Raw genomic sequence first — 24,206 nt, 5'->3', positions numbered from 1 at the left:
TGTGCGTGCGTGCGCTCCTCCTCCCATTAACTCTGTGTTTCCTCTCTCTCTCTCACAGTTCGACAGTATGCAGATATCTGTCTGTTCAGCACTGCCCAGTACAAGTGTCCTGTAGCCCAGACAGAGGCAGAGTGAGTTCTCCTCCCTTCCCTCTATCCCTCCATCTCGACAGCGAGAGGGGCATGCTGCTGGATGTAGTATTATTATCTTTATTATTATTATTATTATTATTATTATTATTATTATTATTAATAATAATATTACCGGTATTAGTGATACTGCTATAAGGAATACAGCTGGTACCTATTCTCTGCTTGTCTCCCTGTATATTGATCTCCCTGTGTATTGACCCCCCTCCCCCCCCTCTCTCTCTCTCTCCCCCCCTCTCTCTCTCCACCCCCTCACTCTCTCCCCCTCTCTCTCTCTCCACCCTCACTGTCTTCCCCTCTCCTCCCTCTCTCTCTCCCCCTCTCCTCCCTCTCTCTCTCCAGTGACCAGCTCGCTCCCAGCTCCACGTTCTGTAAGGTGTACACCCTCACACCCACACTGAACAACAACCGTGAGAAGAGGGGGCTGGCTCTCGACGGCAAGCTGAAGCACGAGGACACCAACCTGGCCTCCAGCACCAAGTGAGAGAGGGAGAGGGGAGACTGGAGGGGGGGGGGGAGCGGGGAGACTGGAGGGAGCGGGGAGACTGGAGGGAGCGGGGAGACTGGAGGGAGCGGGGAGGGGGGGAGCGGGGAGACTGGAGGGAGCGGGGAGGGAGGGGAGCGGGGAGACTGGAGGGAGCGGGGAGACTGGAGGGAGCGGGGAGGGGGGGAGCGGGGAGACTGGAGGGAGCGGGGAGGGAGGGGAGCGGGGAGACTGGAGGGAGCGGGGAGACTGGAGGGAGCGGGGAGGGGGGGGAGCGGGGAGACTGGAGGGAGCGGGGAGGGGGGGAGCGGGGAGACTGGAGGGAGCGGGAGCGGGGAGGGGGGGGAGCGGGGAGACTGGAGGGAGCGGGGAGACTGGAGGGAGCGGGGAGGGGGGGGGAGCGGGGAGACTGGAGGGAGCGGGGAGACGGGGGGGGTTCGGCATCACTTGAGCTTGTTTATTGAATTCCACATTTCAATAATGTCTCTCTCTCTCTCTCTCCAGAGTGAAGGAAGTTGCTAACAAGGAGATCCTGGGGATCCTCGTCTCCTACCGGGTCAAAGTGAAGCTGGTGGTGTCCCGCGGAGGGTGGGGCTTGGGGCTTGGGGCTCGGGGCTCGGGGGTGGGGGGTTGTGTTTTTGGGACTCTGTGCTGTACTGATGGTTGTTGTTGTTGGGTAACTCTGACCCTCTCCTTCCACAGGGATGCGTCCGTAGAGCTCCCCTTCATCCTCATGCACCCCAAACCCTCCGACCAGCCCCCCTCCTGCCCACAGTCAGGTAAGAGACACCTGTGTGTGTGTGTGTGTGTGTGTGTGTGTGTGTGTGTGTTGACGGGTCTAGGGGGTGTGTGTATTGACGGGTCTAGGGGGGGGTGTGTGTATTGACGGGTCTGGGGGGGTGGGTGTATTGACGGGTCTGGGGGGGTGGGTGCATTGACGGGTCTAGGGGGGGTGGGTGCATTGACGGGTCTAGGGGGGTGGGTGCATTGACGGGTCTAGGGGGGTGGGTGCATTGACGGGTCTAGGGGGGTGGGTGTATTGACGGGTCTGGGGGGGTGGGTGCATTGACGGGTCTGGGGGGGTGGGTGCATTGACGGGTCTAGGGGGTGGGTGCATTGACGGGTCTAGGGGGGGTGGGTGCATTGACGGGTCTAGGGGGGGTGGGTGCATTGACGGGTCTAGGAGGGGTGGGTGCATTGACGGGTCTAGGGGGTGGGTGCATTGACGGGTCTAGGAGGGGTGGGTGCATTGACGGGTCTAGGAGGGGTGGGTGCATTGACGGGTCTAGGGGGTGGGTGCATTGACGGGTCTAGGGGGGGTGGGTGCATTGACGGGTCTAGTGGGTGTGTATTGACGGGTCTGGGGGGGTGGGTGCATTGACGGGTCTAGGGGGTGGGTGCATTGACGGGTCTAGGGGGGTGGGTGCATTGACGGGTCTAGGGGGGTGGGTGTGTATTGACGGGTCTAGGGGGGTGGGTGTGTATTGACGGGTCTAGGGGGGTGGGTGTGTATTGACGGGTCTAGGGGGGTGGGTGTGTATTGACGGGTCTAGGGGGTGGGTGTATTGACGGGTCTAGGGGGGTGGGTGTGTATTGACGGGTCTAGGGGGGTGGGTGTGTATTGACGGGTCTAGGGGGTGGGTGTATTGACGGGTCTAGGGGGGTGGGTGTGTATTGACGGGTCTAGGGGGGTGTGTGTATTGACGAGTCTAGGGGGTGGGTGTATTGACGGGTCTAGGGGGGTGGGTGTATTGACGGGTCTAGGGGGTGTGTGTATTGACGGGTCTAGGGGGGGTGGGTGTATTGACGGGTCTGTGTGTTTTGTCTCTGCAGCGGTTCCAGAGTCAGACGCTCCGATCGACACAAACCTGATAGAGTTCGAGACAAAGTGAGTGTGTGTGTCTGTGTGTCTCTCTGTCTGTGTGTCTGTGTGTCTCTCTGTCTGTGTGTCTCTCTCTCTGTCTGTGTGTCTGTGTGTCTCTCTGTGTGGAGGAGCTCAGTTTCACTCTGTTTTGTCGTTTCTTTGCATGAACTCAATTCTCTCCCTCCCTTTCCTTCTGTGCTCCCCCCTCTCTCTCTGTGTTGCATGCTGTCTGTCTGAGGCGAGCAGCATGGAGCCCATCCTCCAGCCTTTCGAAATCGAAACTGCGCCGAGAGAGGTGCGCGCGCACACACACACACACACACTGACTCAGACACACACACACCGACGCTGACACGCACACGCAGGTTCACATGCAGAGCATAACAAGCTGATTGAGTCGCAGTTATTGATTAGTTCAGTCTATCAGTTAATGATGGAGGATTGAGCCTATGGGTTATTGATTGGTTCAGTTTCACATTGATCTCTCTCTCTCTCTCTATCACATTGATCTCTCTCTCTCTATCACACTGATCTCTCTCTCTCTCTCTCTCTCTCTCTCTCTCTCTCTCTGATCTCTCACATTCTTCTCTCAGTTTCTCTCCGGACGATGACATCGTGTTCGAGGATTTCGCTCGGCTGCGACTCAAAGGAATGAAGGATGATGACGACGACCACTTCTGCTGAGGCCCCGCCCCCTGAGGGTGTGGCTTCGGGTGTGAGCATTCCAAGAGGGCGGGTCCATGCAACCACAGGCCCCGCCCACAAGAGCCAACACCACCTCCGAGAAGACAGGACAAAAAAAATAATAATCATCTTCATCTTCTTCTCTACATTCGTGTGTCCGGCGTAACTTTATAGAACGTTTATATAGACTAACAGCGAGGGGGAGAGAATCTAGAATATTAACATTAATATTATTACTGTTATAATTATAAAACAAAACCTGCCCAACAACCAGGAGAACGAGAATCACATGGAGACAGGAGCTCAGATCATTTATTATTATTATTATAGGAATTCTAATCTTGTTGTTCTTGTTTGTTTTAAAGGGTCGAGACTAACCGCGTTACTTTCTGCTCTATTTATAACGGAATGTCAGTTCTGGGTTTTATTGTGGTTTGCTGCAGTTTTTACTTTTTGCATCCTGCGGGGGGCGCTAATGTTCACGTTCGAGATGTAATACCCGAAAGTTTTTAAATTCGCTGGTAAATGAAAGTCTACCACCTTACAATAAATTATAATCTCTTGATCCCCACACCCCTTTTTTTTTCTTTTAAATCCCAGATTTTAGTTTGAATATTTGATCGAGTGTCATTTAGGAATTGAAAGAAAGGGAGCTGACCCCAACGCTGAGTAGAAGACACTCCTCCCATAGAGAGAGAGAGAGAGAGAGAGAGAGAGAGAGAGAGGAGGGGAGAGGAGGGGGGGGGGGAGGGAGGGAGGAGGAGGGGGGAGGGGGGGGGGAGGGAGGAGAGGAGGGGGGAGGAGAGGAGGGGGAGGGGGGAGGAGAGGAGGGGGGAGGGGGGAGGGGGGAGGGGGGAGGAGAGGAGGGAGAGGAGGGGGAGGAGGGAGGAGGGGGGAGGAGGGGGGGAGGGGGGAGGGGGAGGGGGGAGGGGGGGGGAGGAGAGGAGGGGGGAGGGGGGAGGAGAGGAGAGGAGGGGGGGAGGAGAGGAGGGGGGGGGGCGTGTAATCAACGCTTTCAATAGGAATCATATCAATTGTTATTAATTATAAGCCACAAATCCTGCATAACCATGAAGCATCTGAGCGTGGCTTCGTGGTTTTATAATTAACAATTTATATGAAATATCAAAAGACAGCAACACAGGAGACACAAGGAGCAGCAAACCACAGTAAACTGAGGAGAGTCTGAACCCCGGCGTAGCGAGCGTCGCTCCCACGAGACGTCGTTCTGAACCCCAGCGTAGCGAGCGTCGCTCCCACGAGACGTCGTTCTGAACCCCAGCATAGCGAGCGTCGCTCCCACGAGACGTCGTTCTGAACCCCAGCATAGCGAGCGTCGCTCCCACGAGACGTCGTTCTGAACCCCAGCATAGCGAGCGTCGCTCCCACGAGACGTCGTTCTGAACCCCAGCATAGCGAGCGTCGCTCCCACGAGACATCGTTCTGAACCCCAGCATAGCGAGCATCGCTCCCACGAGACGTCGTTCTGAACCCCAGCATAGCGAGCGTCGCTCCCAGTGGAAACGCTCGTCATCGAACCCCTTTCACTTTCTTTTGGAGTTTGTAACACAGGAAAAAAAATCAATCAAATCTGGTGTATCGAGCCAGACTGAGAAACCTACTCAACCCGAAACTACTGCGACCTGATCATTTAGAGAGAGACAGGCAGACAGACAGACATACAGACAGGAGGGCAGGCAGGCAGGCAGACAGACAGACAGGCAGACGGGCGCTGGGTTAAATAACCGAGAGGGGGAGATGCTGTGCGAGAGAATCGTTCTTTTAGTCGAGAATTTGTTTAATGTTGCTTCTTCATTTTGTACCGCATTTTAGAAAATGTAAAAAATAAATAAATAAAAAAAATGAAACAAGTGCCCAATGATCCGAGTGTCTCTGAGGTTTCATTTTCAAGTGCCCAATGATCCGAGTGTCTCCGAGGTTTCATTTTCAAGTGCCCAACGATCCGAGTGTCTCCGAGGTTTCATCTTCAAGTGCCCAATGATCCGAGTGTCTCTGAGGTTTCATTTTCAAGTGCCCAATGATCCGAGTGTCTCTGAGGTTTCATTTTCAAGTGCCCAATGATCCGAGTGTCTCCGAGGTTTCATTCTCTCGTGGAGTTTTGAAAATTGTGTGTTTTTTTTGTTTAAGTATTCCAGGGACTGGCGTGAACAAAACACTCCTGCATGACATTTGTAAGCAAAATAATTCAAAAGTATTTATTTTGTTACAATACACAATTAGATTTTATTATAGAGTTAAAAACAGAAAGACCGGCTTCAGCCTTCCCTCGTCACAGCTCAGGTCATGAAGCGCTGATCAGCCTGCTCACAGTGGGGCTCTTCTGTTTCCAGGGAGCGGTGCTTCACACAGACAGGGGGCAGCACTGAGCTGAGGGGCCAAGAAGAGGTGCAGTATGAGAGAGAGCAAGCGAGTACAGAGAGAGAGAGGAGTACAGACACTGACACACACACACACACACACACACACACACACAGAGTACAGAGACACACACAGAGTGAGTACAGAGACACACACACACAGGAAGGGAGTGCAAGGCAGTGGGCTGGCCCTCAGTTTACCTGGCTTTGACTGCAGTCTCCTTTGTAGTTTCATTACCAGTTTACACCACCTGAGAGAGAGGAGGAGGGGAGAGAGGTTCATTATCGCTCCTAACACGAACACACACACCCCCTCTCCTCGCCTCCCACCTCTCCTGTATCTCGTTCTGTTCATTCATTCTCTCCGCCTCTCCTCTCTTCTCCTCCACTATCTGCTGCAGTAGTCTGCTGTTCTCTCGCTCGGCCCGGCTGAGTCCCGCCTCCAGCTCCGCATGGGCCAATCGCAGTGCGGCGTGCTCCACTGACAGGCGCTCAAGCTCCACCTCTCTCTCACACAGCCCCGCCTCCAGAGCGGACGCTCGGCGTGAGAGAGAGACTGCGTCACCACGGCAACGAGACAGTCTGGGAGAGAGGAGGGAAGGAGAGAGAGAGAATTATAAATAAATAACTGATTTTTTTCACTTATAAGAAGTGATTTTTTTTTTTTTTTTTTTTTTTTTTACAGTCAGCACTCAGATACACGTCAGTCGCGTTTTACCGTCCTTGTGTCACACGCGATTTCCGACTCCGTCACCAGTCCGCTTGATCTTTAGAGGATTATCGGACACAGACCGCATTTTTATTTTTTATTATTTTTTAAATCCACATGCGCAGTTTAGTCCGCGTGCATTTACAGTGCGAGCGAGTTTCACCGAAAATGCAATCAACAAAAAAGCGAACACGAACGGCGATTCCTGCGAATGTGAAGCGAGAGATCTGCCTTTTCCACGAGCAAAACCCGAAAGCATCCAGGGACTGCGTCATCCGACACGTGTTTAAAGGGCACAGACTGGCTCTGGGTCGGTCAACTATTTCCGACATCTTAAAAGAAAAAGAGAAGTGGCTGTTTCGTTTACCCACGGACACGTCCACGAAGGCGAGGACCCCGCAGCAGCAGCGCCTGGAAGATGCGCTGTTTCTGTGGTTCAGCGAAGCCAGGGCCCGAGCAATGCCGGTCAGCGATGAGATTCTCATCACAAAAGCGAAATCCGTGGGGGAGAGGCTAGGGGTGCCGGAGACTTTCTCTTATTCAGTCGGCTGGCTTCAGAGATTTAAACAGCGTCGCAAAATCCGTTTTTATAAACGCCACGGGCGGGCTGCGAGCGAGGGGGGCGCAGCTGTGACTGACGCTCGTAGAGTTTTAAAGGCTTTTCTGCGTGGTTATGACCTGAATGATATTTACAGCATGGACGAGTCTGGGCTGTTTTTTCGAATGGAACCGAATGCAGCCCTCGGTCCCGTGTCCGGAAAGAAGAGAAACACACAAAGGCTTACCGTAGCGTTGTGTGTGAACGCACTGGGCACGGACAAACGGAAGCCGCTCGTCGTTTGGGAATGCAAGCGCCCGCATTGCTTTGAAAGGGACTTTGATCCTAACCGCGTTTGCTGTTGGCGCTGGAACGAAAACGCCCGGATGACGGCTTTGCTCTTTGAAGAATGGCTTCAGGAGTTTGACAGGTCGATGCGTGTCCGAAACAGACACGTTGTTCTGCTGCTTCACAGCACACCAGCGCACAAAAACACCGCGGAGCAGCTGACCAACGTGTCCCTGCGCTTTCTACCCCCCGACACAACCTCCGCAATCCAGCCTCTGGATGCAGGAATCATACGGAACTTCAGAGCGCTGTACCGCCGCCAGCAGCTGCAGCACTACGTGCGCTGTGTGGACGCTGGCAAACCTCAAGACGTAAATATCAAGGAGGCGCTTTATTTAGTCCGAGACAGTTGGCAACAAGTTAGCGCCGCAACCATATCCAACTGCTGGAGACACTGCGACATACTGCCGACCCACCCAGAACCTGCTGGACCCGGTTCCGAAGAGGCCAATACAACTGCAGAGGTGATCAGATCCATTTCTGAAATTCTTACACGCCTGCCTGGCACCGCTGGGGTGACGCCCGACAGCATCCTCAGGGCCGATGAAGACGCGCCAATCAGCGAAACACTGGCCGATGACGGCTTTGTTGAACTAGCCCGGCATTGTGCTCCAGATTCAGCGAGCGAGACGCAGGACGTGGATGACAGGGCTCCCCCGAGACCAGCGACAGCGAGAGAAGCCCGTCGGGGGCTCGAGTCGGCACTGGCTTATGCAGAGCAAAACCCAGACTTGTTTGGAATCGGAGAAATCGATTGCATTCGAGGCCTCATAAAAAAGACAGCAGCTGTTGGGCACCAGAATGCACGCCAAACAACACTGTGTGAATACTTCAGACAGTAACTAGATACCTGAATGCAGTTTAATAAACACTGTGTGAATACTTCAGACAGTAACTAGATACCTGAATGCAGTTTAATAAACACTGTGTGAATACTTCAGACAGTAACTAGATACCTGAATGCAGTTTAATAAACACTGTGTGAATACTTCAGACAGTAACTAGATACCTGAATGCAGTTTAATAAACACTGTGTGAATACTTCAGACAGTAACTAGATACCTGAATGCAGTTTAATAAACACTGTGTGAATACTTCAGACAGTAACTAGATACCTGAATGCAGTTTAATAAACACTGTGTGAATACTTCAGACAGTAACTCGATACCTGAATGCAGTTTAATAAACACTGTGTGAATACTTCAGGACAGTAACTAGATACCTGAATGCAGTTTAATAAACACTGTGTGAATACTTCAGACAGTAACTAGATACCTGAATGCAGTTTAATAAACACTGTGTGAATACTTCAGACAGTAACTCGATACCTGAATGCAGTTTAATAAACACTGTGTGAATACTTCAGACAGTAACTAGATACCTGAATGCAGTTTAATAAACACTGTGTGAATACTTCAGACAGTAACTAGATACCTGAATGCAGTTTAATAAACACTGTGTGAATACTTCAGACAGTAACTAGATACCTGAATGCAGTTTAATAAACACTGTGTGAATACTTCAGACAGTAACTAGATACCTGAATGCAGTTTAATAAACACTGTGTGAATACTTCAGACAGTAACTAGATACCTGAATGCACGCCAAACAACACTGTGTGAATACTTCAGACAGTAACTCGATACCTGAATGCAGTTTAATAAACACTGTGTGAATACTTCAGACAGTAACTAGATACCTGAATGCAGTTTAATAAACACTGTGTGAATACTTCAGACAGTAACTCGATACCTGAATGCAGTTTAATAAACACTGTGTGAATACTTCAGACAGTAACTAGATACCTGAATGCAGTTTAATAAACACTGTGTGAATACTTCAGACAGTAACTAGATACCTGAATGCAGTTTAATAAACACTGTGTGAATACTTCAGACAGTAACTAGATACCTGAATGCAGTTTAATAAACACTGTGTGAATACTTCAGACAGTAACTAGATACCTGAATGCACGCCAAACAACACTGTGTGAATACTTCAGACAGTAACTAGATACCCGAATGCAGTTTAATAAACACTGTGTGAATACGTCAGACAGTAACGTTGTACTGGAATGTTTTGTGCACAGTTTAATAAACCGGTGATAAATATATCATTTTTTGTGTTTTATAGCCTTTTATCGAGCACAGTGGTGCGGTTTTCGATATCGTTTCGATTCTGTTTTTTTCGGGATCTTTTCCTAACATTTTGATTTCATTTTGCGGTTGCGTCGCATTGTGGGATTGTATACCCCGCTATCGCACAGTACCTGCCGTCTTGAAAACGCATTGCCGCGCAGCAACGCGAATACAGGACTGCTCTGAAGCGAAATACTTGTGTTCAAATACACGGTATCAACAAAACCGACTCGAGCACATCTGAGTGGCAGCCGCCTATCTGAACACAGTATTTGCAGCTCTGTATCTGTCCCTGGAAACGGACGAGGGTTTGAATGGCCAGAATGAAATGATTTACGTCACACTCTTTTAACGTCACGTGAGTCTGAACGGTACAGGGTCGGATACGCTGCGTGAGAACCGCCTGCAAAACAATGAAAGTGAATGCGGCCGTCGGAAACTCAGGCTGTCAACTCAGCAGGGTATAGGGAGGTAACAATAATAATAATAATAATAATAATAATAATCCTGTAACTCACTGTGAGTGACAGCACTGGATGGCTTCATCCTTCAGCTGCAGAACAGAGTGGAGCTCAGAGAGGCTTCGAGTGAGCTGAGAGAGGGGGAGGGAATTAACATGAGCGGTGAATATTAATATCAGTATAGCGACTGTCGCAGTGAACAAACTATACAAAATATACACTGACTGACCCTGACCCCCCCCCCCCCCCCCCCCCCACACACACACCCACCCACCCACACACACCAGAGCAGTCTGTCTGCCTGCCTCACCTGTTCTTGAGCCAGCCTGCTCTCCCGCAGCTCCAGCTGCAGTCTGATTGGCTCTTCCAGAAATTCAACCCACTTCTTCAACACAGACTCTTGATTACCCTCGGGCCTGAGGGATGGAGAGATGGATGGAGAGGGAGAGGGAGAGGGAGAGGGGGATGAGCAGTTCACATGAGAGACACATTGCTGCACACCACAGATGTATTATAATGATGATGTTTTGTATCTCGAGTACCTGTGCTGGGCTCTGATTTCCTCCCATAGAGAGCCCCGCAGAGCCAGCCTCGCCTGCAGCTTACTGTCTGCAAACCAGCAGAGAGGAGGAAAGAGGGTAGTGGAGAAATAGTGAGCAGAGAGAGAGAGAGAATGTTAAAATGACACCGAGGCGGAGCAGCAGGGATGTGCGCTGTGGATCACTGCTGCCCTCTAGCGGGGAAATGTCGCTACTGCAAGACACAAACGACAGAGCCGTACAGTCTGCGTGCGCAGGTTCCCTACAGACTTTCTATTCTGTCTAACAGCCCGTATAGATGACCTGTACTCATATATTTAAAACACGCGACTCGTAGTAGAGACTTCCAAATTAAAACGATGCATTTAGGAAGGGGTTCAAACATGTATAATACGTCATGTAAAAGTTTGTGAAAAAAATATAAATTATAAATATATTTATTATGTGTCCAAAACTGCTTCAAATGTGTGTCTTTACATAAAAGGATTCAACTTCAATAATAAAAAATAAAAACGAAATACAAACAAAGCCGATTTCCACTCACAGTTCTGCACCAGGCTGCTGATTTCTTTCTGTCTCGCGTCCCGTTTCTGCAGTCTGACTCGGATTTCGTCTTTCCAACAATTATCCATTTTTCGGATTTGTGACCAAAAAAAAAAAAAAAAGACTTCTCGAACCTCAACTTTTATTTAAAAAAAACCGGTAAAGCACTTCCGGGATCAATCATGCATCAACTCGCCTGGAGAACCGTGGGAGTTGTAGTTTAATTTATAATAATAATAATAATAATAATAATAATAATAATAATAATAATAATAATAATAATAATAATAATAATAATGACTAAAAGTTTAATAGCTAAATGGATACAGACGACTGGTTGTTTGTTTTAAATTTCGCGCGTTTTGTCCCTGCCTTCGTGGGAAGAGGTTTGTCCCTCGCTGGTTCCCGTCTCTTGTGACCGGAAGTGTGGGCTGCTGGATAGCGCACGAGAGTTAAAGAACAGGTTTGGAAAAATAAATATTAATAATAATAATTTAACAAAAAACCAGTGAAACAAATAAATAACCCCATGAATAAACAATGGCGAGTGTCCGTCGGCAGAATGGATTTAGTAAAACTCTTCAGGGGTATTTAGTTTTGACGTTTCATGAGAGATTGAGAAATCTCACATTGGTAATAATAATAATAATAATAATAATAATAATAATCGTGTGACTCGCTGTGAGTGTCAGCACTGGGTGGCTTCATCCTTCAGCTGCAGAGAGCTCAATAATAAACGTGACGTTTCTTCAATGAATAATAATTCCTAGCTGGGTTTATTAAGAAATGTCGCATTGTTTCCATGCGGGTCCGTTTTTCGTGAAGTATCTGTGAAAACTAAAAGCGGCGTGTAATTCAATCTCTTAAGGTCACATTCTTCAGCAGCTTGCATTCGACTTTATGAAGCACAGCGAGTTCATCTCTCTCTCTCTCTCTCTCTCTCTCTCTCTCTCTCTCCCCTCTCTCTCTCTCTCTCTCTCTCTCTCGTTTTCAGACGGGTGATTACACAGCACTGAGAGAGCCGGACAGCCTCCCTGTGAGGAGAGAGGCGGAGAGAGACACAGGGTGTCATGGCTAATGATCGTCTACGCTCGCTGGAGGAGGTGGAGAAGGAGATTGGAGTGGTGCTGCAGTGTGCGGGTCAGTGTGACATCACTGGGGGGGGGAGTGACATCGCTGGGGGGAGAGTGACATCGCTGGGGGGGGAGAGTGACATCGCTGGGGGGGAGAGTGACATCGCTGCCTGGTTTTCCTAACCTGCTGAATCCCATGTCCCCCCCCCCCGACAGGGAATATCATCCTGGAGCTCTCGAAGGAGAAGCACAACGCCTCCCTGCTGGACAGACAGCTGAGCCAATTCACTGGCTGTGTGAGCCGAGTGGAGAGCGAGCTGTCCGGGCAGATCCGCTACCTGACTCAGGTACAGAGTGTGTGCACTGATCCACACACACAGAGGGTATGCACACTGATCCACACACACAGAGGGTGTGCACTGATCCACACACACAGAGGGTATGCACTGATCCACACACACAGAGGGTATGCACTGATCCACACACACAGAGGGTGTGCACTGATCCACACACACAGAGGGTATGCACTGATCCACACACACAGAGGGTATGCACTGATCCACACACACAGAGGGTATGCACTGATCCACACACACAGAGGGTGTGCACTGATCCACACACACAGAGGGTATGCACTGATCCACACACACAGAGGGTATGCACTGATCCACACACACAGAGGGTATGCACTGATCCACACACACAGAGGGTATGCACTGATCCACACACACAGAGGGTATGCACTGATCCACACACACAGAGGGTGTGCACTGATCCACACACACAGAGGGTGTGCACTGATCCACACACACAGAGGGTGTGCACTGATCCACACACACAGAGGGGATGCACACTGATCCACACACACAGAGGGGATGCACTGATCCACACACACAGAGGGTATGCACTGATCCACACACACACACACACTGTGACTCTGTGTTGTATTGGTGTTCTGGTTCCTCAGTGGTGTGACTCTCGTTGATGGTGATTTTTCTAGTTGATTTATCAGTGTATATACTATTAATTTCTCTGCCTGCCTGTGTGTGTTTCTCAATGGTGCTGTTCCTCTCCTCCCCACCAGGTGGCGACAGGGCAGCCCCACGAAGGCTCCACCTACTCGGCTCGCAAGGACTGTCAGATGGCTCTGAACCGAGTGGAGTATGCCAGACTCAAACTGGGAGAACTGGGACAGACCTGTGAGCGGCTACTGGACCCGCAGACCTAGTGACCCCCCCACTCACACACGCGCACGCACACACACACACTCCCCCCTCACGCACGCACGCACACACACACTCCCCCATCGAGGGGCGAGTGTGAGTTTCTAACTCTGGGCTCCTACCTGGTTATTTCAATAATAAATCCTAATTCTGGTCCATGTGGTTGAATAAGGAGGCAACGGGACAATTTCAAGAAAATGAAAATTATTTCTTTATTATTTTTTTAATCTTTCATGGAAGTTACAGCTCCAGTGCTGCAATTATTAAAAAAAAAATTAAAAACTTTTTTTTTTTGCAGTTGTTTGTTAAGAGTTTTGTCTGGCAGAATAACACACGACAGCAGTAAACTTTACTGTGATAAGGAATGCTGTGGCATCCACTGCTGAGGATTTTGCAGTTCTAAGTAACTAAAGGGACCTTTGTTTGCTGGACCTGCTAATGAAACGCTGCTGGATCTGCTAATGAAACGCTGCTGGACCTGCTAATGAAACGCTGCTGGATCTGCTAATGAAACGCTGCTGGACCTGCTAATGAAACGCTGCTGGACCTGCTAATGAAACGCTGCTGGATCTGCTAATGAAACGCTGCTGGATCTGCTAATGAAACGCTGCTGGACCTGCTAATGAAACGCTGCTGGATCTGCTAATGAAACGCTGCTGGATCTGCTAATGAAACGCTGCTGGACCTGCTAATGAAACGCTGCTGGATCTGCTAATGAAACGCTGCTGGACCTGCTAATGAAACGCTGCTGGATCTGCTAATGAAACGCTGCTGGATGTGCTAATGAAACGCTGCTGGACCTGCTAATGAAACGCTGCTGGATCTGCTAATGAAACGCTGCTGGACCTGCTAATGAAACGCTGCTGGATCTGCTAATGAAACGCTGCTGGATCTGCTAATGAAACGCTGCTGGATCTGCTAATGAAACGCTGCTGGACCTGCTAATGAAACGCTGCTGGACCTGCTAATGAAACGCTGCTGGATCTGCTAATGAAACGCTGCTGGATCTGCTAATGAAACGCTGCTGGATCTGCTAATGAAACGCTGCTGGATCTGCTAATGAAACGCTGCTGGACCTGCTAATGAAACGCTGCTGGACCTGCTAATGAAACGCTGCTGGATCTGCTAATGAAACGCTGCTGGACCTGCTAATGAAACGCTGCTGGACCTGCTAATGAAACGCTGCTGGATCTGCTAATGAAACGCTGCTGGATCTGCTAATGAAACGCTGCTGGACCTGCTAATGAAACGCTGCTGGATCTGCTGCTAATGAAACGCTGCTGGATCTGCTAATGAAACGCTGCTGGATCTGCTAATGAAACGCTGCTGGATCTGCTAATGAAACGCTGCTGGACCTGCTAATGAAACGCTGCTGGATCTGCTAATGAAACGCTGCTGGACCTGCTAATGAAACGCTGCTGGATCTGCTAATGAAACGCTGCTGGACCTGCTAATGAAACGCTGCTGGATCTGCTAATGAAACGCTGCTGGATCTGCTAATGAAACGCTGCTGGACCTGCTAATGAAACGCTGCTGGATCTGCTAATGAAACGCTGCTGGACCTGCTAATGAAACGCTGCTGGACCTGCTAATGAAACGCTGCTGGACCTGCTAATGAAACGCTGCTGGATCTGCTAATGAAACGCTGCTGGATCTGCTAATGAAACGCTACTGGACCTGCTAATGAAACGCTGCTGGATGTGCTAATGAAACGCTGCTGGATCTGCTAATGAAACGCTGCTGGATGTGCTAATGAAACGCTGCTGGATCTGCTAATGAAACGCTGCTGGACCTGCTAATGAAACACTGCTGGATCTGCTGCTAATGAAACGCTGCTGGACCTGCTAATGAAACGCTGCTGGACCTGCTAATGAAACGCTGCTGGATCTGCTAATGAAACGCTGCTGGATCTGCTAATGAAACGCTGCTGGATCTGCTAATGAAACGCTGCTGGACCTGCTAATGAAACACTGCTGGATCTGCTGCTAATGAAACGCTGCTGGACCTGCTAATGAAACGCTGCTGGATCTGCTAATGAAACGCTGCTGGATCTGCTAATGAAACGCTGCTGGACCTGCTAATGAAACGCTGCTGGATCTGCTAATGAAACGCTGCTGGATCTGCTAATGAAACGCTGCTGGATCTGCTAATGAAACGCTGCTGGATCTGCTAATGAAACGCTGCTGGATCTGCTAATGAAACGCTGCTGGATCTGCTAATGAAACGCTGCTGGACCTGCTAATGAAACACTGCTGGATCTGCTGCTAATGAAACGCTGCTGGACCTGCTAATGAAACGCTGCTGGATCTGCTAATGAAACGCTGCTGGATCTGCTAATGAAACGCTGCTGGATCTGCTGATGAAACGCTGCTGGATCTGCTAATGAAACGCTGCTGGACCTGCTAATGAAACGCTGCTGGACCTGCTAATGAAACGCTGCTGGATCTGCTAATGAAACGCTGCTGGACCTGCTAATGAAACGCTGCTGGATCTGCTAATGAAACGCTGCTGGACCTGCTAATGAAACGCTGCTGGATCTGCTAATGAAACGCTGCTGGATCTGCTAATGAAACGCTGCTGGACCTGCTAATGAAACGCTGCTGGACCTGCTAATGAAACGCTGCTGGATCTGCTAATGAAACGCTGCTGGACCTGCTAATGAAACGCTGCTGGATCTGCTAATGAAACGCTGCTGGATCTGCTAATGAAACGCTGCTGGACCTGCTAATGAAACGCTGCTGGATCTGCTAATGAAACGCTGCTGGATGTGCTAATGAAACGCTGCTGGACCTGCTAATGAAACGCTGCTGGATCTGCTAATGAAACACTGCTGGATCTGCTAATGAAACGCTGCTGGACCTGCTAATGAAACGCTGCTGGATCTGCTAATGAAACGCTGCTGGACCTGCTAATGAAACGCTCTCTCTCTCTGAGCCTGTTTATACAAAGCTATTGCTGGAAGGAAGACTTTGTTAATTATCCGTGGAAAATTCACGTGGAACTGTTCTAAACTCGCTTCATCGAAATTATACTCCAGTATCTCACCTGCATCAGAGAGCACCACGTGCGTCCCTTTAATGTCTCCAAGAATCCACATGGTGTATTGCAACTGAAACATGAACCCTTCTTTGATGCCCTTGCCTTTGAGGGTAAGGCACTTGTCTCTCTTGTCGATGTGCACCATTATTCTCTCGCCCTCGTGCTCGAACACGATGCACTCGCGTGCCGTCAGACAGGTGAAGTCCGCGTGCTGGCAGTTGTCAATGAAGGTTACTTCAGAGTCGGATTCGATTTGTTTTTTCACCTCATCTACGGTCTTGCCTTCCTTCTTAGCTAAGGACTGAGCCGTGTGCTCCAGCCACTTCTTGAAGGCTTTGTTCCAACACTCTTCCTCGGCCGCCTTGTCTTTTCGTGCTCTTGCTTTTGCTCTGGTTTGTTTTTTCGCTCCCTTCTCGCTCTGTTGGTTCCCCTCTTCGCTCTCGCCAGTAGCAGGAATCCCAGCCCAGTTGCTGCTGTAGGGAAGTGTTCCTGTTGGCTGCTGCTGCCCGGCCTCGTGGTTTAGTTGAAGGGAGGGCTCTGCTGGCTGCTGCTGCCCAGCCTCGTGGTTTAGTTGAAGGGAGGGCTCTGCTGGCTGCTGCTGCCCGGCCTCGTGGTTTAGTTGAAGGGAGGGCTCTGCTGGCTGCTGCTGCCTGGCCTCGTGGTTTAGTTGAAGGGAGGGATCTGCTGGCTGCTGCTGCCCGGCCTCGTGGTTTAGTTGAAGGGAGGGCTCTGCTGGCTGCTGCTGCCCGGCCTCGTGGTTTAGTTGAAGGGAGGGCTCTGCTGGCTGCTGCTGCCCAGCCTCGTGGTTTAGTTGAAGGGAGGGCTCTGCTGGCTGCTGCTGCCCGGCCTCGTGGTTTAGTTGAAGGGAGGGCTCTGCTGGCTGCTGCTGCCCGACCTCGTGGTTTAGTTGAAGGGAGGGCTCTGCTGGCTGCTGCTGCCCGGCCTCGTGGTTTAGTTGAAGGGCGGGATCCTGCGTTTGCTCCCGGGAGTTGATTCTCTCCATGCGCTCCGCTGAAGGAGCGAGCTGTCCCACCGGGATTTCAGTGCTTTCCTCCTTAAGCTGCGTTTGTGCAGAAAGCTCTCCCCCTGCTGCACTGTCACTGTCATAAATCCCTTCTTTTGGGATCATCATCATCCTGGCACGGGGAGCTGGTCCTGTTTGCAGCCCCTGGCTCAGCTCCCTGTCCTCTCTCTCTTCTGGTAGATGATTCTTTCTCAGATCCTCCTCCAAGGGGGGTGCTGGTGCTGGTTGGGTCAGGGTGCTGGAGCTTCTGGAATCTTCAGTGTTCATACTTGAAAAGTAGCCACTTGAATCCCAGCCGTCCCCTCCTGTCTCATCAACTTCCACTCTGCCCCGCTCAGCAGCCTTACCAACTTTTTCAAAGAGAAAAGATTCAACCTCTGACCAAGGGAACTTCGACTGACTAACGAATCTCCCAAAGTCTTTATTGATTTTCCGTGCTTTTCCACAATTCCAATCGAGGCATTTTTTTAACTTCATCGATTTCAGTTTTTCTTTCTTCTCCTGCAGTCCGTCTTCATTGTCCAGCAGCCCTATTAAAGATTCCCGGTTCCTGTCTGCGTATTCCTCCATCTTGGAAAGACTGTATTCCGCTGCAAGCAAAAGATATTGAAAATGAAGGAATATACATCAACCCTGACTCGTGTGAAACACAGAGGATTAGATTCTGACTCCTTCGTGTGAAACACAGAGGATTAGATTCGGACTCCTTCGTGTGAAACACAGAGGATTAGATTCTGACTCCTTCGTGTGAAACACAGAGGATTAGACCCCTGGTCTCTCCAGCAACTCAGCTGTCTGCATCTTGGGTTTCATCTAAAATGTTTCTTACTCAAGGCGGGTCCAGAGTCCACTGCGTCTTCTGGTTCTGGTTCTGACAGCAGTTTGGGTTTTTTCTTTTCTACATGAAAAATGCAATTAAGGAAAGAAACGTCACCTTGTGTCCTTGCCTCTATTTAAACATTGAAGGGGGCTGGACGCTTTGATTCACATTGAAGTAACAAACAGCTGCACACACTAACGTGTTTCTATTGCACACTAACATGTTTATATTGCACACTAACATGTTTATATTGCACACACTAACGTGTTTATATTGCACACTAACATGTTTCTATTGCACACACTAACGTGTTTATATTGCACACTAACATGTTTCTATTGCACACACTAACATGTTTATATTGCACACACTAACATGTTTATATTGCACACACTAACATGTTTCTATTGCACACACTAACGTGTTTATATTGCACACACTAACGTGTTTATATTGCACACACTAACGTGTTTATATTGCACACACTAACATGTTTATATTGCACACACTAACGTGTTTATATTGCACACACTAACATGTTTATATTGCACACACTAACATGTTTATATTGCACACACTAACGTGTTTATATTGCACACACTAACGTGTTTATATTGCACACTAACGTGTTTCTATTGCACACACTAACATGTTTATATTGCACACACTAACATGTTTCTATTGCACACTAACGTGTTTCTATTGCACACACTAACATGTTTATATTGCACACACTAACGTGTTTATATTGCACACACTAACATGTTTATATTGCACACACTAACATGTTTCTATTGCACACACTAACGTGTTTATATTGCACACTAACGTGTTTATATTGCACACAAACATGTTTATATTGCACACACTAACATGTTTCTATTGCACACTAACATGTTTATATTGCACACTAACGTGTTTATATTGCACACACTAACGTGTTTCTATTGCACACTAACATGTTTATATTGCACACTAACGTGTTTATATTGCACACACTAACATGTTTATATTGCACACTAACGTGTTTATATTGCACACTAACGTGTTTATATTGCACACACTAACGTGTTTATATTGCACACTAACGTGTTTCTGTTGCACACATTAACGTGTTTCTGTTGCACACACTAACATGTTTATACTGAGGCATCTGAAGGGGTGTATCAGTAACTTCTGCGCTTAACAAAACGAGAGTCATCATGACAATTGAGTTCAAGAAAACATTTCAATAACAGGTCGATGCTACAGTTAAAAATGCTCCCAAAAAAACTACAAAGTAGCCTATCCTCAAATGGCACTTAATGGATTCAAAGCTGTATTTCTGTCCCGACGGGACTCTGAACCTACCCGGCTCCTCTTCATGATCCATTTCCTTTCTCTTCTCTGCAGCTGAAAGGAAAGAGGGAATCTACATGTCACTACAATCACACTGAATATACATGTCACTACAATCACACTGAATATACAGGTCACTACAATCACACTGAATCTACATGTCACAGCAATCACACTGAATCTACAGGTCACTACAATCACACTGTGAATATACATGTCACTACAATCACACTGAATCTACATGTCACTACAATCACACTGTGAATATACATGTCACTACAATCACACTGAATATACAGGTCACTACAATCACACTGAATCTACATGTCACTACAATCACACTGAATATACAGGTCACTACAATCACACTGAATCTACATGTCACTACAATCACACTGAATATACATGTCACTACAATCACACTGAATATACATGTCACTACAATCACACTGTGAATATACAGGTCACTACAATCACACTGAATCTACATGTCACTACAATCACACTGAATCTACATGTCACAGCAGTCACACTGAATATACAGGTCACTACAATCACACTGAATCTACATGTCACTACAATCACACTGAATATACAGGTCACTACAATCACACTGAATCTACATGTCACTACAATCACACTGAATCTACATGTCACTACAATCACACTGAATATACATGTCACTACAATCACACTGAATCTACATGTCACAGCAGTCACACTGAATATACAGGTCACTACAATCACACTGAATCTACATGTCACTACAATCACACTGAATATACAGGTCACTACAATCACACTGAATCTACATGTCACTACAATCACACTGAATATACAGGTCACTACAATCACACTGAATATACAGGTCACTACAATCACACTGAATCTACATGTCACTACAATCACACTGAATATACAGGTCACTACAATCACACTGAATCTACATGTCACTACAATCACACTGAATCTACATGTCACTGCAATCACACTGAATATACAGGTCACTACAATCACACTGAATATACATGTCACTACAATCACACTGAATCTACATGTCACAGCAGTCACACTGAATATACAGGTCACTACAATCACACTGAATCTACATGTCACTACAATCACACTGAATCTACATGTCACTACAATCACACTGAATATACATGTCACAGCAGTCACACTGAATATACAGGTCACTACAATCACACTGAATATACAGGTCACTACAATCACACTGAATATACAGGTCACTACAATCACACTGTGAATCTACATGTCACTACAATCACACTGAATATACATGTCACTACAATCACACTGAATATACATGTCACTACAATCACACTGAATCTACATGTCACTACAATCACACTGAATATACAGGTCACTACAATCACACTGAATATACAGGTCACTACAATCACACTGAATCTACAGGTCACTACAATCACACTGAATATACAGGTCACTACAATCACACTGAATCTACATGTCACTGCAATCACACTGAATATACAGGTCACTACAATCACACTGAATCTACATGTCACAGCAGTCACACTGAATATACAGGTCACTACAATCACACTGAATCTACATGTCACTACAATCACACTGAATATACAGGTCACTACAATCACACTGAATCTACATGTCACTACAATCACACTGAATATACAGGTCACTACAATCACACTGAATATACAGGTCACTACAATCACACTGAATCTACATGTCACTACAATCACACTGAATATACAGGTCACTACAATCACACTGAATCTACATGTCACTACAATCACACTGAATCTACATGTCACTGCAATCACACTGAATATACAGGTCACTACAATCACACTGAATATACATGTCACTACAATCACACTGAATCTACATGTCACAGCAGTCACACTGAATATACAGGTCACTACAATCACACTGAATCTACATGTCACTACAATCACACTGAATCTACATGTCACTACAATCACACTGAATATACATGTCACAGCAGTCACACTGAATATACAGGTCACTACAATCACACTGAATATACAGGTCACTACAATCACACTGAATATACAGGTCACTACAATCACACTGTGAATCTACATGTCACTACAATCACACTGAATATACATGTCACTACAATCACACTGAATATACATGTCACTACAATCACACTGAATCTACATGTCACTACAATCACACTGAATATACAGGTCACTACAATCACACTGAATATACAGGTCACTACAATCACACTGAATCTACAGGTCACTACAATCACACTGAATATACAGGTCACTACAATCACACTGAATCTACATGTCACTACAATCACACTGAATATACAGGTCACTACAATCACACTGAATCTACATGTCACTACAATCACACTGAATATACATGTCACTACAATCACACTGTGAATATACAGGTCACTACAATCACACTGAATCTACATGTCACTACAATCACACTGAATCTACATGTCACTACAATCACACTGAATATACATGTCACTACAATCACACTGTGAATATACAGGTCACTACAATCACACTGAATCTACATGTCACTACAATCACACTGAATCTACATGTCACAGCAGTCACACTGTGAAGTCTCTGAAGTGATATTCTTTCACAATAAAGGGCTCAGTCGGTTCTTCCCGGTGTGGGTGCCATGCTGATGATGAGCAGTGCAGTGTTTCCGTGTCGTTACCTGCACCCTGGTAGATGTTTATATTATAAGAAGAGGTAACGGTGCTTGCGTGGATACATGGAGCCACTCCGATGCCTCTGTTATCAGCACTCACAGAATTGCTCAGCCGACGAGAGTCTGCTCCTACACAGACAAAGCAGATTCAGGTGTGTCGTTAATATATGACATATCATGAGGGGGGGTCAGTTACCCTAAATGCAAACACTTTTACAACACTGACAATTAAGTAGAATTTACATTAATATCATTCCATCACCTGTCCCAACCACACCTGGGCTCAGGTACAATGTAACAGGAAGTGTGCTTGAAGCTGCACACCTGGGCTCAGGTACAATGTAACAGGAAGTGTGCTTGAAGCTGCACACCTGGGCTCAGGTACAATGTAACAGGAAGTGTGCTTGAAGCTGCGCACCTGGGCTCAGGTACAATGTAACAGGAAGTGTGCTTGAAGCTGCGCACCTGGGCTCAGGTACAATGTAACAGGAAGTGTGCTTGAAGCTGCGCACCTGGGCTCAGGTACAATGTAACAGGAAGTGTGCTTGAAGCTGCGCACCTGGGCTCAGGTACAAGTGACACAGTTTATTTGAAAATAATACCGTGTCTAGTCTGTGAGATTGCGGTTGTGTTATTTTGAATACAGTGAACATGTTAATGTGTGGAGTCTTTCAGGACACTTTTTTAGTGTAATTGTAATTACTGTAGCATAGCTGTAACTAATTGAACACAATCGCATTGCGTTTGTAATTGCAATTTCAGAAAACAGTGCTGCTGTCATTGTAAATGTGATTATAATTGAGCCCGGTCTGACCCCAGCCTATCCCACTCAAACCACGCAGGTTTCATCGAAATCAATACATCTGCTTTCTCAAGACACAATAAATAAACACACCTGAGGACTATAATGCAGAGCGCCGTGTTCACGTGTTAATAGAGAAAGATACGCGGGCGAGCCCGAGTTCAGACACAGTTCACTCACCGTTATCCATGGTCAGGATGTTTTCACTTTCACTTCACTTAAAACAAAACAAACAAAAAAACTTTCTTCAAAGTCAAATCTATCGAGAGAAAAAAACCAAGACATCAGAGTTTCATTGTAGAATTCACAGCGGTCGCTGATGTGTGATTCAATGTAAATAAAAGTGCATTATTATTATTATTATTATTATTATTATTATTATTATTATTATTATTATTAAAGGTACATATCTCGGTGCAGAATGTCCAGGTGATAGAATGTCAAGGTAATAGAATGTCAAGGTAATAGAATGTCCAGGTGATAGAATGTCCAGGTAATAGAATGTCCAGGTGATAGAATGTCCAGGTAATAGAATGTCCAGGTGATAGAATGTCAAGGTAATAGAATGTCAAGGTAATAGAATGTCCAGGTGATAGAATGTCAAGGTAATAGAATGTCCAGGTGATAGAATGCATTCGCTTACCTGTTCAGCTTCTACACACACACCCGTCACGCGAAACCCCGGTCCTGCACCGCGCGCAGACCCACTGATTCAATTCAAGTGCGTGTTATTTTAATATGGCGCTCTTAGACATTCATCGAGTGCGATTAGTCTCGCAGATTCTCGCATTCCTGCGAGATAACAGACGCTGAGGCAAACAAGAAAGGAGGCGAACAATCAAGAGAAAACACACACACACACGCACACACACACGCACACACACGCACACACACACAATTGTCGTTATGTTTAAATGTGACACTGCCACCCAGAGGAGAGTAATCACGGAAACAGTGGGCTGACTGTACAGCTGCGGACAGAAGTTTAGCATCCCCTCTATACAGGATGAACTCATTTTGCATGAAGGTCGAATGAAACCTGCTAATAATGTTACGTCACTATCACGCATTACACACCGCTTTGTAGTTTATTCCGTATACTTGACGCAAAACTGACACACATTGAAAAACGTGACATTTCGAAATCTAACATGACATCCTGTGCGATGGCTTCCGGTGGACTTGTGCGATATCATTTGGTAGTTTATTTGATTGCATGATGTTAAATAAATGACCTACACGTTTTAATTCTGTCTCAAATCCTAAAATTCTAGGTGATGCAAAACGTTTGCCACAGCTCCTGTATTAACTGAAATGATGTGAAGTTTTAT

The 24,206-nt window shown here is 47.2% G+C and overlaps 4 protein-coding genes across 6 annotated transcripts in view; 2 read left to right on the top strand and 2 right to left on the bottom strand.

Moving 5' to 3' along the window:
- Positions 1-3,746, top strand: part of LOC117962496 (arrestin red cell) — a 14,604-nt gene extending 10,858 nt beyond the window's left edge. For all 3 annotated transcript variants that reach the window (XM_059020120.1, XM_059020119.1, XM_059020121.1), the window contains 6 exons: positions 59-131; positions 492-629; positions 1,138-1,221; positions 1,336-1,412; positions 2,467-2,521; positions 3,091-3,746. In XM_059020120.1, the coding sequence (XP_058876103.1) occupies positions 59-131; positions 492-629; positions 1,138-1,221; positions 1,336-1,412; positions 2,467-2,521; positions 3,091-3,181 (518 nt within the window). In that variant the 3' untranslated portion in view covers positions 3,182-3,746. The remainder of the gene's footprint in view (positions 1-58; positions 132-491; positions 630-1,137; positions 1,222-1,335; positions 1,413-2,466; positions 2,522-3,090) is intronic.
- A 1,632-nt stretch (positions 3,747-5,378) lies between these two features.
- Positions 5,379-11,082, bottom strand: LOC117419331 (uncharacterized). The gene is made up of 7 exons (XM_034031979.3): positions 10,837-11,082; positions 10,296-10,362; positions 10,064-10,169; positions 9,811-9,884; positions 5,890-6,141; positions 5,761-5,810; positions 5,379-5,569 (listed from the first exon to the last, which is right to left on the bottom strand). Exons 1-7 carry the CDS (start codon positions 10,922-10,924, stop codon positions 5,544-5,546), a joined length of 663 nt encoding a protein of 220 aa, XP_033887870.3. The 5' UTR covers positions 10,925-11,082; the 3' UTR covers positions 5,379-5,543.
- Positions 11,083-11,182: 100 nt separating this feature from the next.
- On the top strand, positions 11,183-13,428 carry LOC117419332 (mediator of RNA polymerase II transcription subunit 11). The gene is made up of 4 exons (XM_034031981.3): positions 11,183-11,298; positions 11,830-11,975; positions 12,125-12,255; positions 12,993-13,428. Exons 2-4 carry the CDS (start codon positions 11,906-11,908, stop codon positions 13,134-13,136), a joined length of 345 nt encoding a protein of 114 aa, XP_033887872.1. The 5' UTR covers positions 11,183-11,298; positions 11,830-11,905; the 3' UTR covers positions 13,137-13,428.
- Positions 13,429-13,654: 226 nt separating this feature from the next.
- Positions 13,655-23,790, bottom strand: LOC117419328 (cyclic nucleotide-gated cation channel beta-1-like). Its single transcript, XM_059020116.1, has 7 exons — positions 23,519-23,790; positions 23,056-23,134; positions 22,080-22,202; positions 19,365-19,406; positions 18,024-18,092; positions 16,037-17,784; positions 13,655-15,510 (listed from the first exon to the last, which is right to left on the bottom strand). Exons 2-6 carry the CDS (start codon positions 23,063-23,065, stop codon positions 16,040-16,042), a joined length of 1,989 nt encoding a protein of 662 aa, XP_058876099.1. The 5' UTR covers positions 23,066-23,134; positions 23,519-23,790; the 3' UTR covers positions 13,655-15,510; positions 16,037-16,039.
- Positions 23,791-24,206: the final 416 nt, after the last annotated feature.

The sequence above is a fragment of the Acipenser ruthenus genome, unplaced genomic scaffold, assembly GCF_902713425.1.
Source record: "Acipenser ruthenus unplaced genomic scaffold, fAciRut3.2 maternal haplotype, whole genome shotgun sequence".
NCBI lineage: Eukaryota > Metazoa > Chordata > Actinopteri > Acipenseriformes > Acipenseridae > Acipenser > Acipenser ruthenus.
Note: the sequence above shows the minus strand (reverse complement) of the source record. Positions and strands in the feature narration are given on the sequence as shown.

What these genes read in the sequence shown, in the direction of transcription:
- LOC117419331 (XM_034031979.3), bottom strand. Translation starts at nt 10,924, where the DNA reads ATGGATAATTGTTGGAAAGACGAAATCCGAGTCAGACTGCAGAAACGG. An exon ending in CAGCAGCCTGGTGCAGAACT is followed by an intron (nt 10,363 to 10,836) that starts GTGAGTGGAAAT and finishes GCTGGTTTGCAG; the next exon opens with ACAGTAAGCTGCAGGCGAGG. An exon ending in GCAGGCTGGCTCAAGAACAG is followed by an intron (nt 9,885 to 10,063) that starts GTGAGGCAGGCA and finishes CCCCTCTCTCAG; the next exon opens with CTCACTCGAAGCCTCTCTGA.
- LOC117419332 (XM_034031981.3), top strand. Translation starts at nt 11,906, where the DNA reads ATGGCTAATGATCGTCTACGCTCGCTGGAGGAGGTGGAGAAGGAGATT. An exon ending in AGTGGTGCTGCAGTGTGCGG is followed by an intron (nt 11,976 to 12,124) that starts GTCAGTGTGACA and finishes CCCCCCCGACAG; the next exon opens with GGAATATCATCCTGGAGCTC. An exon ending in AGATCCGCTACCTGACTCAG is followed by an intron (nt 12,256 to 12,992) that starts GTACAGAGTGTG and finishes CCTCCCCACCAG; the next exon opens with GTGGCGACAGGGCAGCCCCA.
- LOC117419328 (XM_059020116.1), bottom strand. An exon ending in GGATCATGAAGAGGAGCCGG is followed by an intron (nt 18,093 to 19,364) that starts GTAGGTTCAGAG and finishes TTTTTCATGTAG; the next exon opens with AAAAGAAAAAACCCAAACTG. An exon ending in GGACTCTGGACCCGCCTTGA is followed by an intron (nt 17,785 to 18,023) that starts GTAAGAAACATT and finishes TTTTGCTTGCAG; the next exon opens with CGGAATACAGTCTTTCCAAG.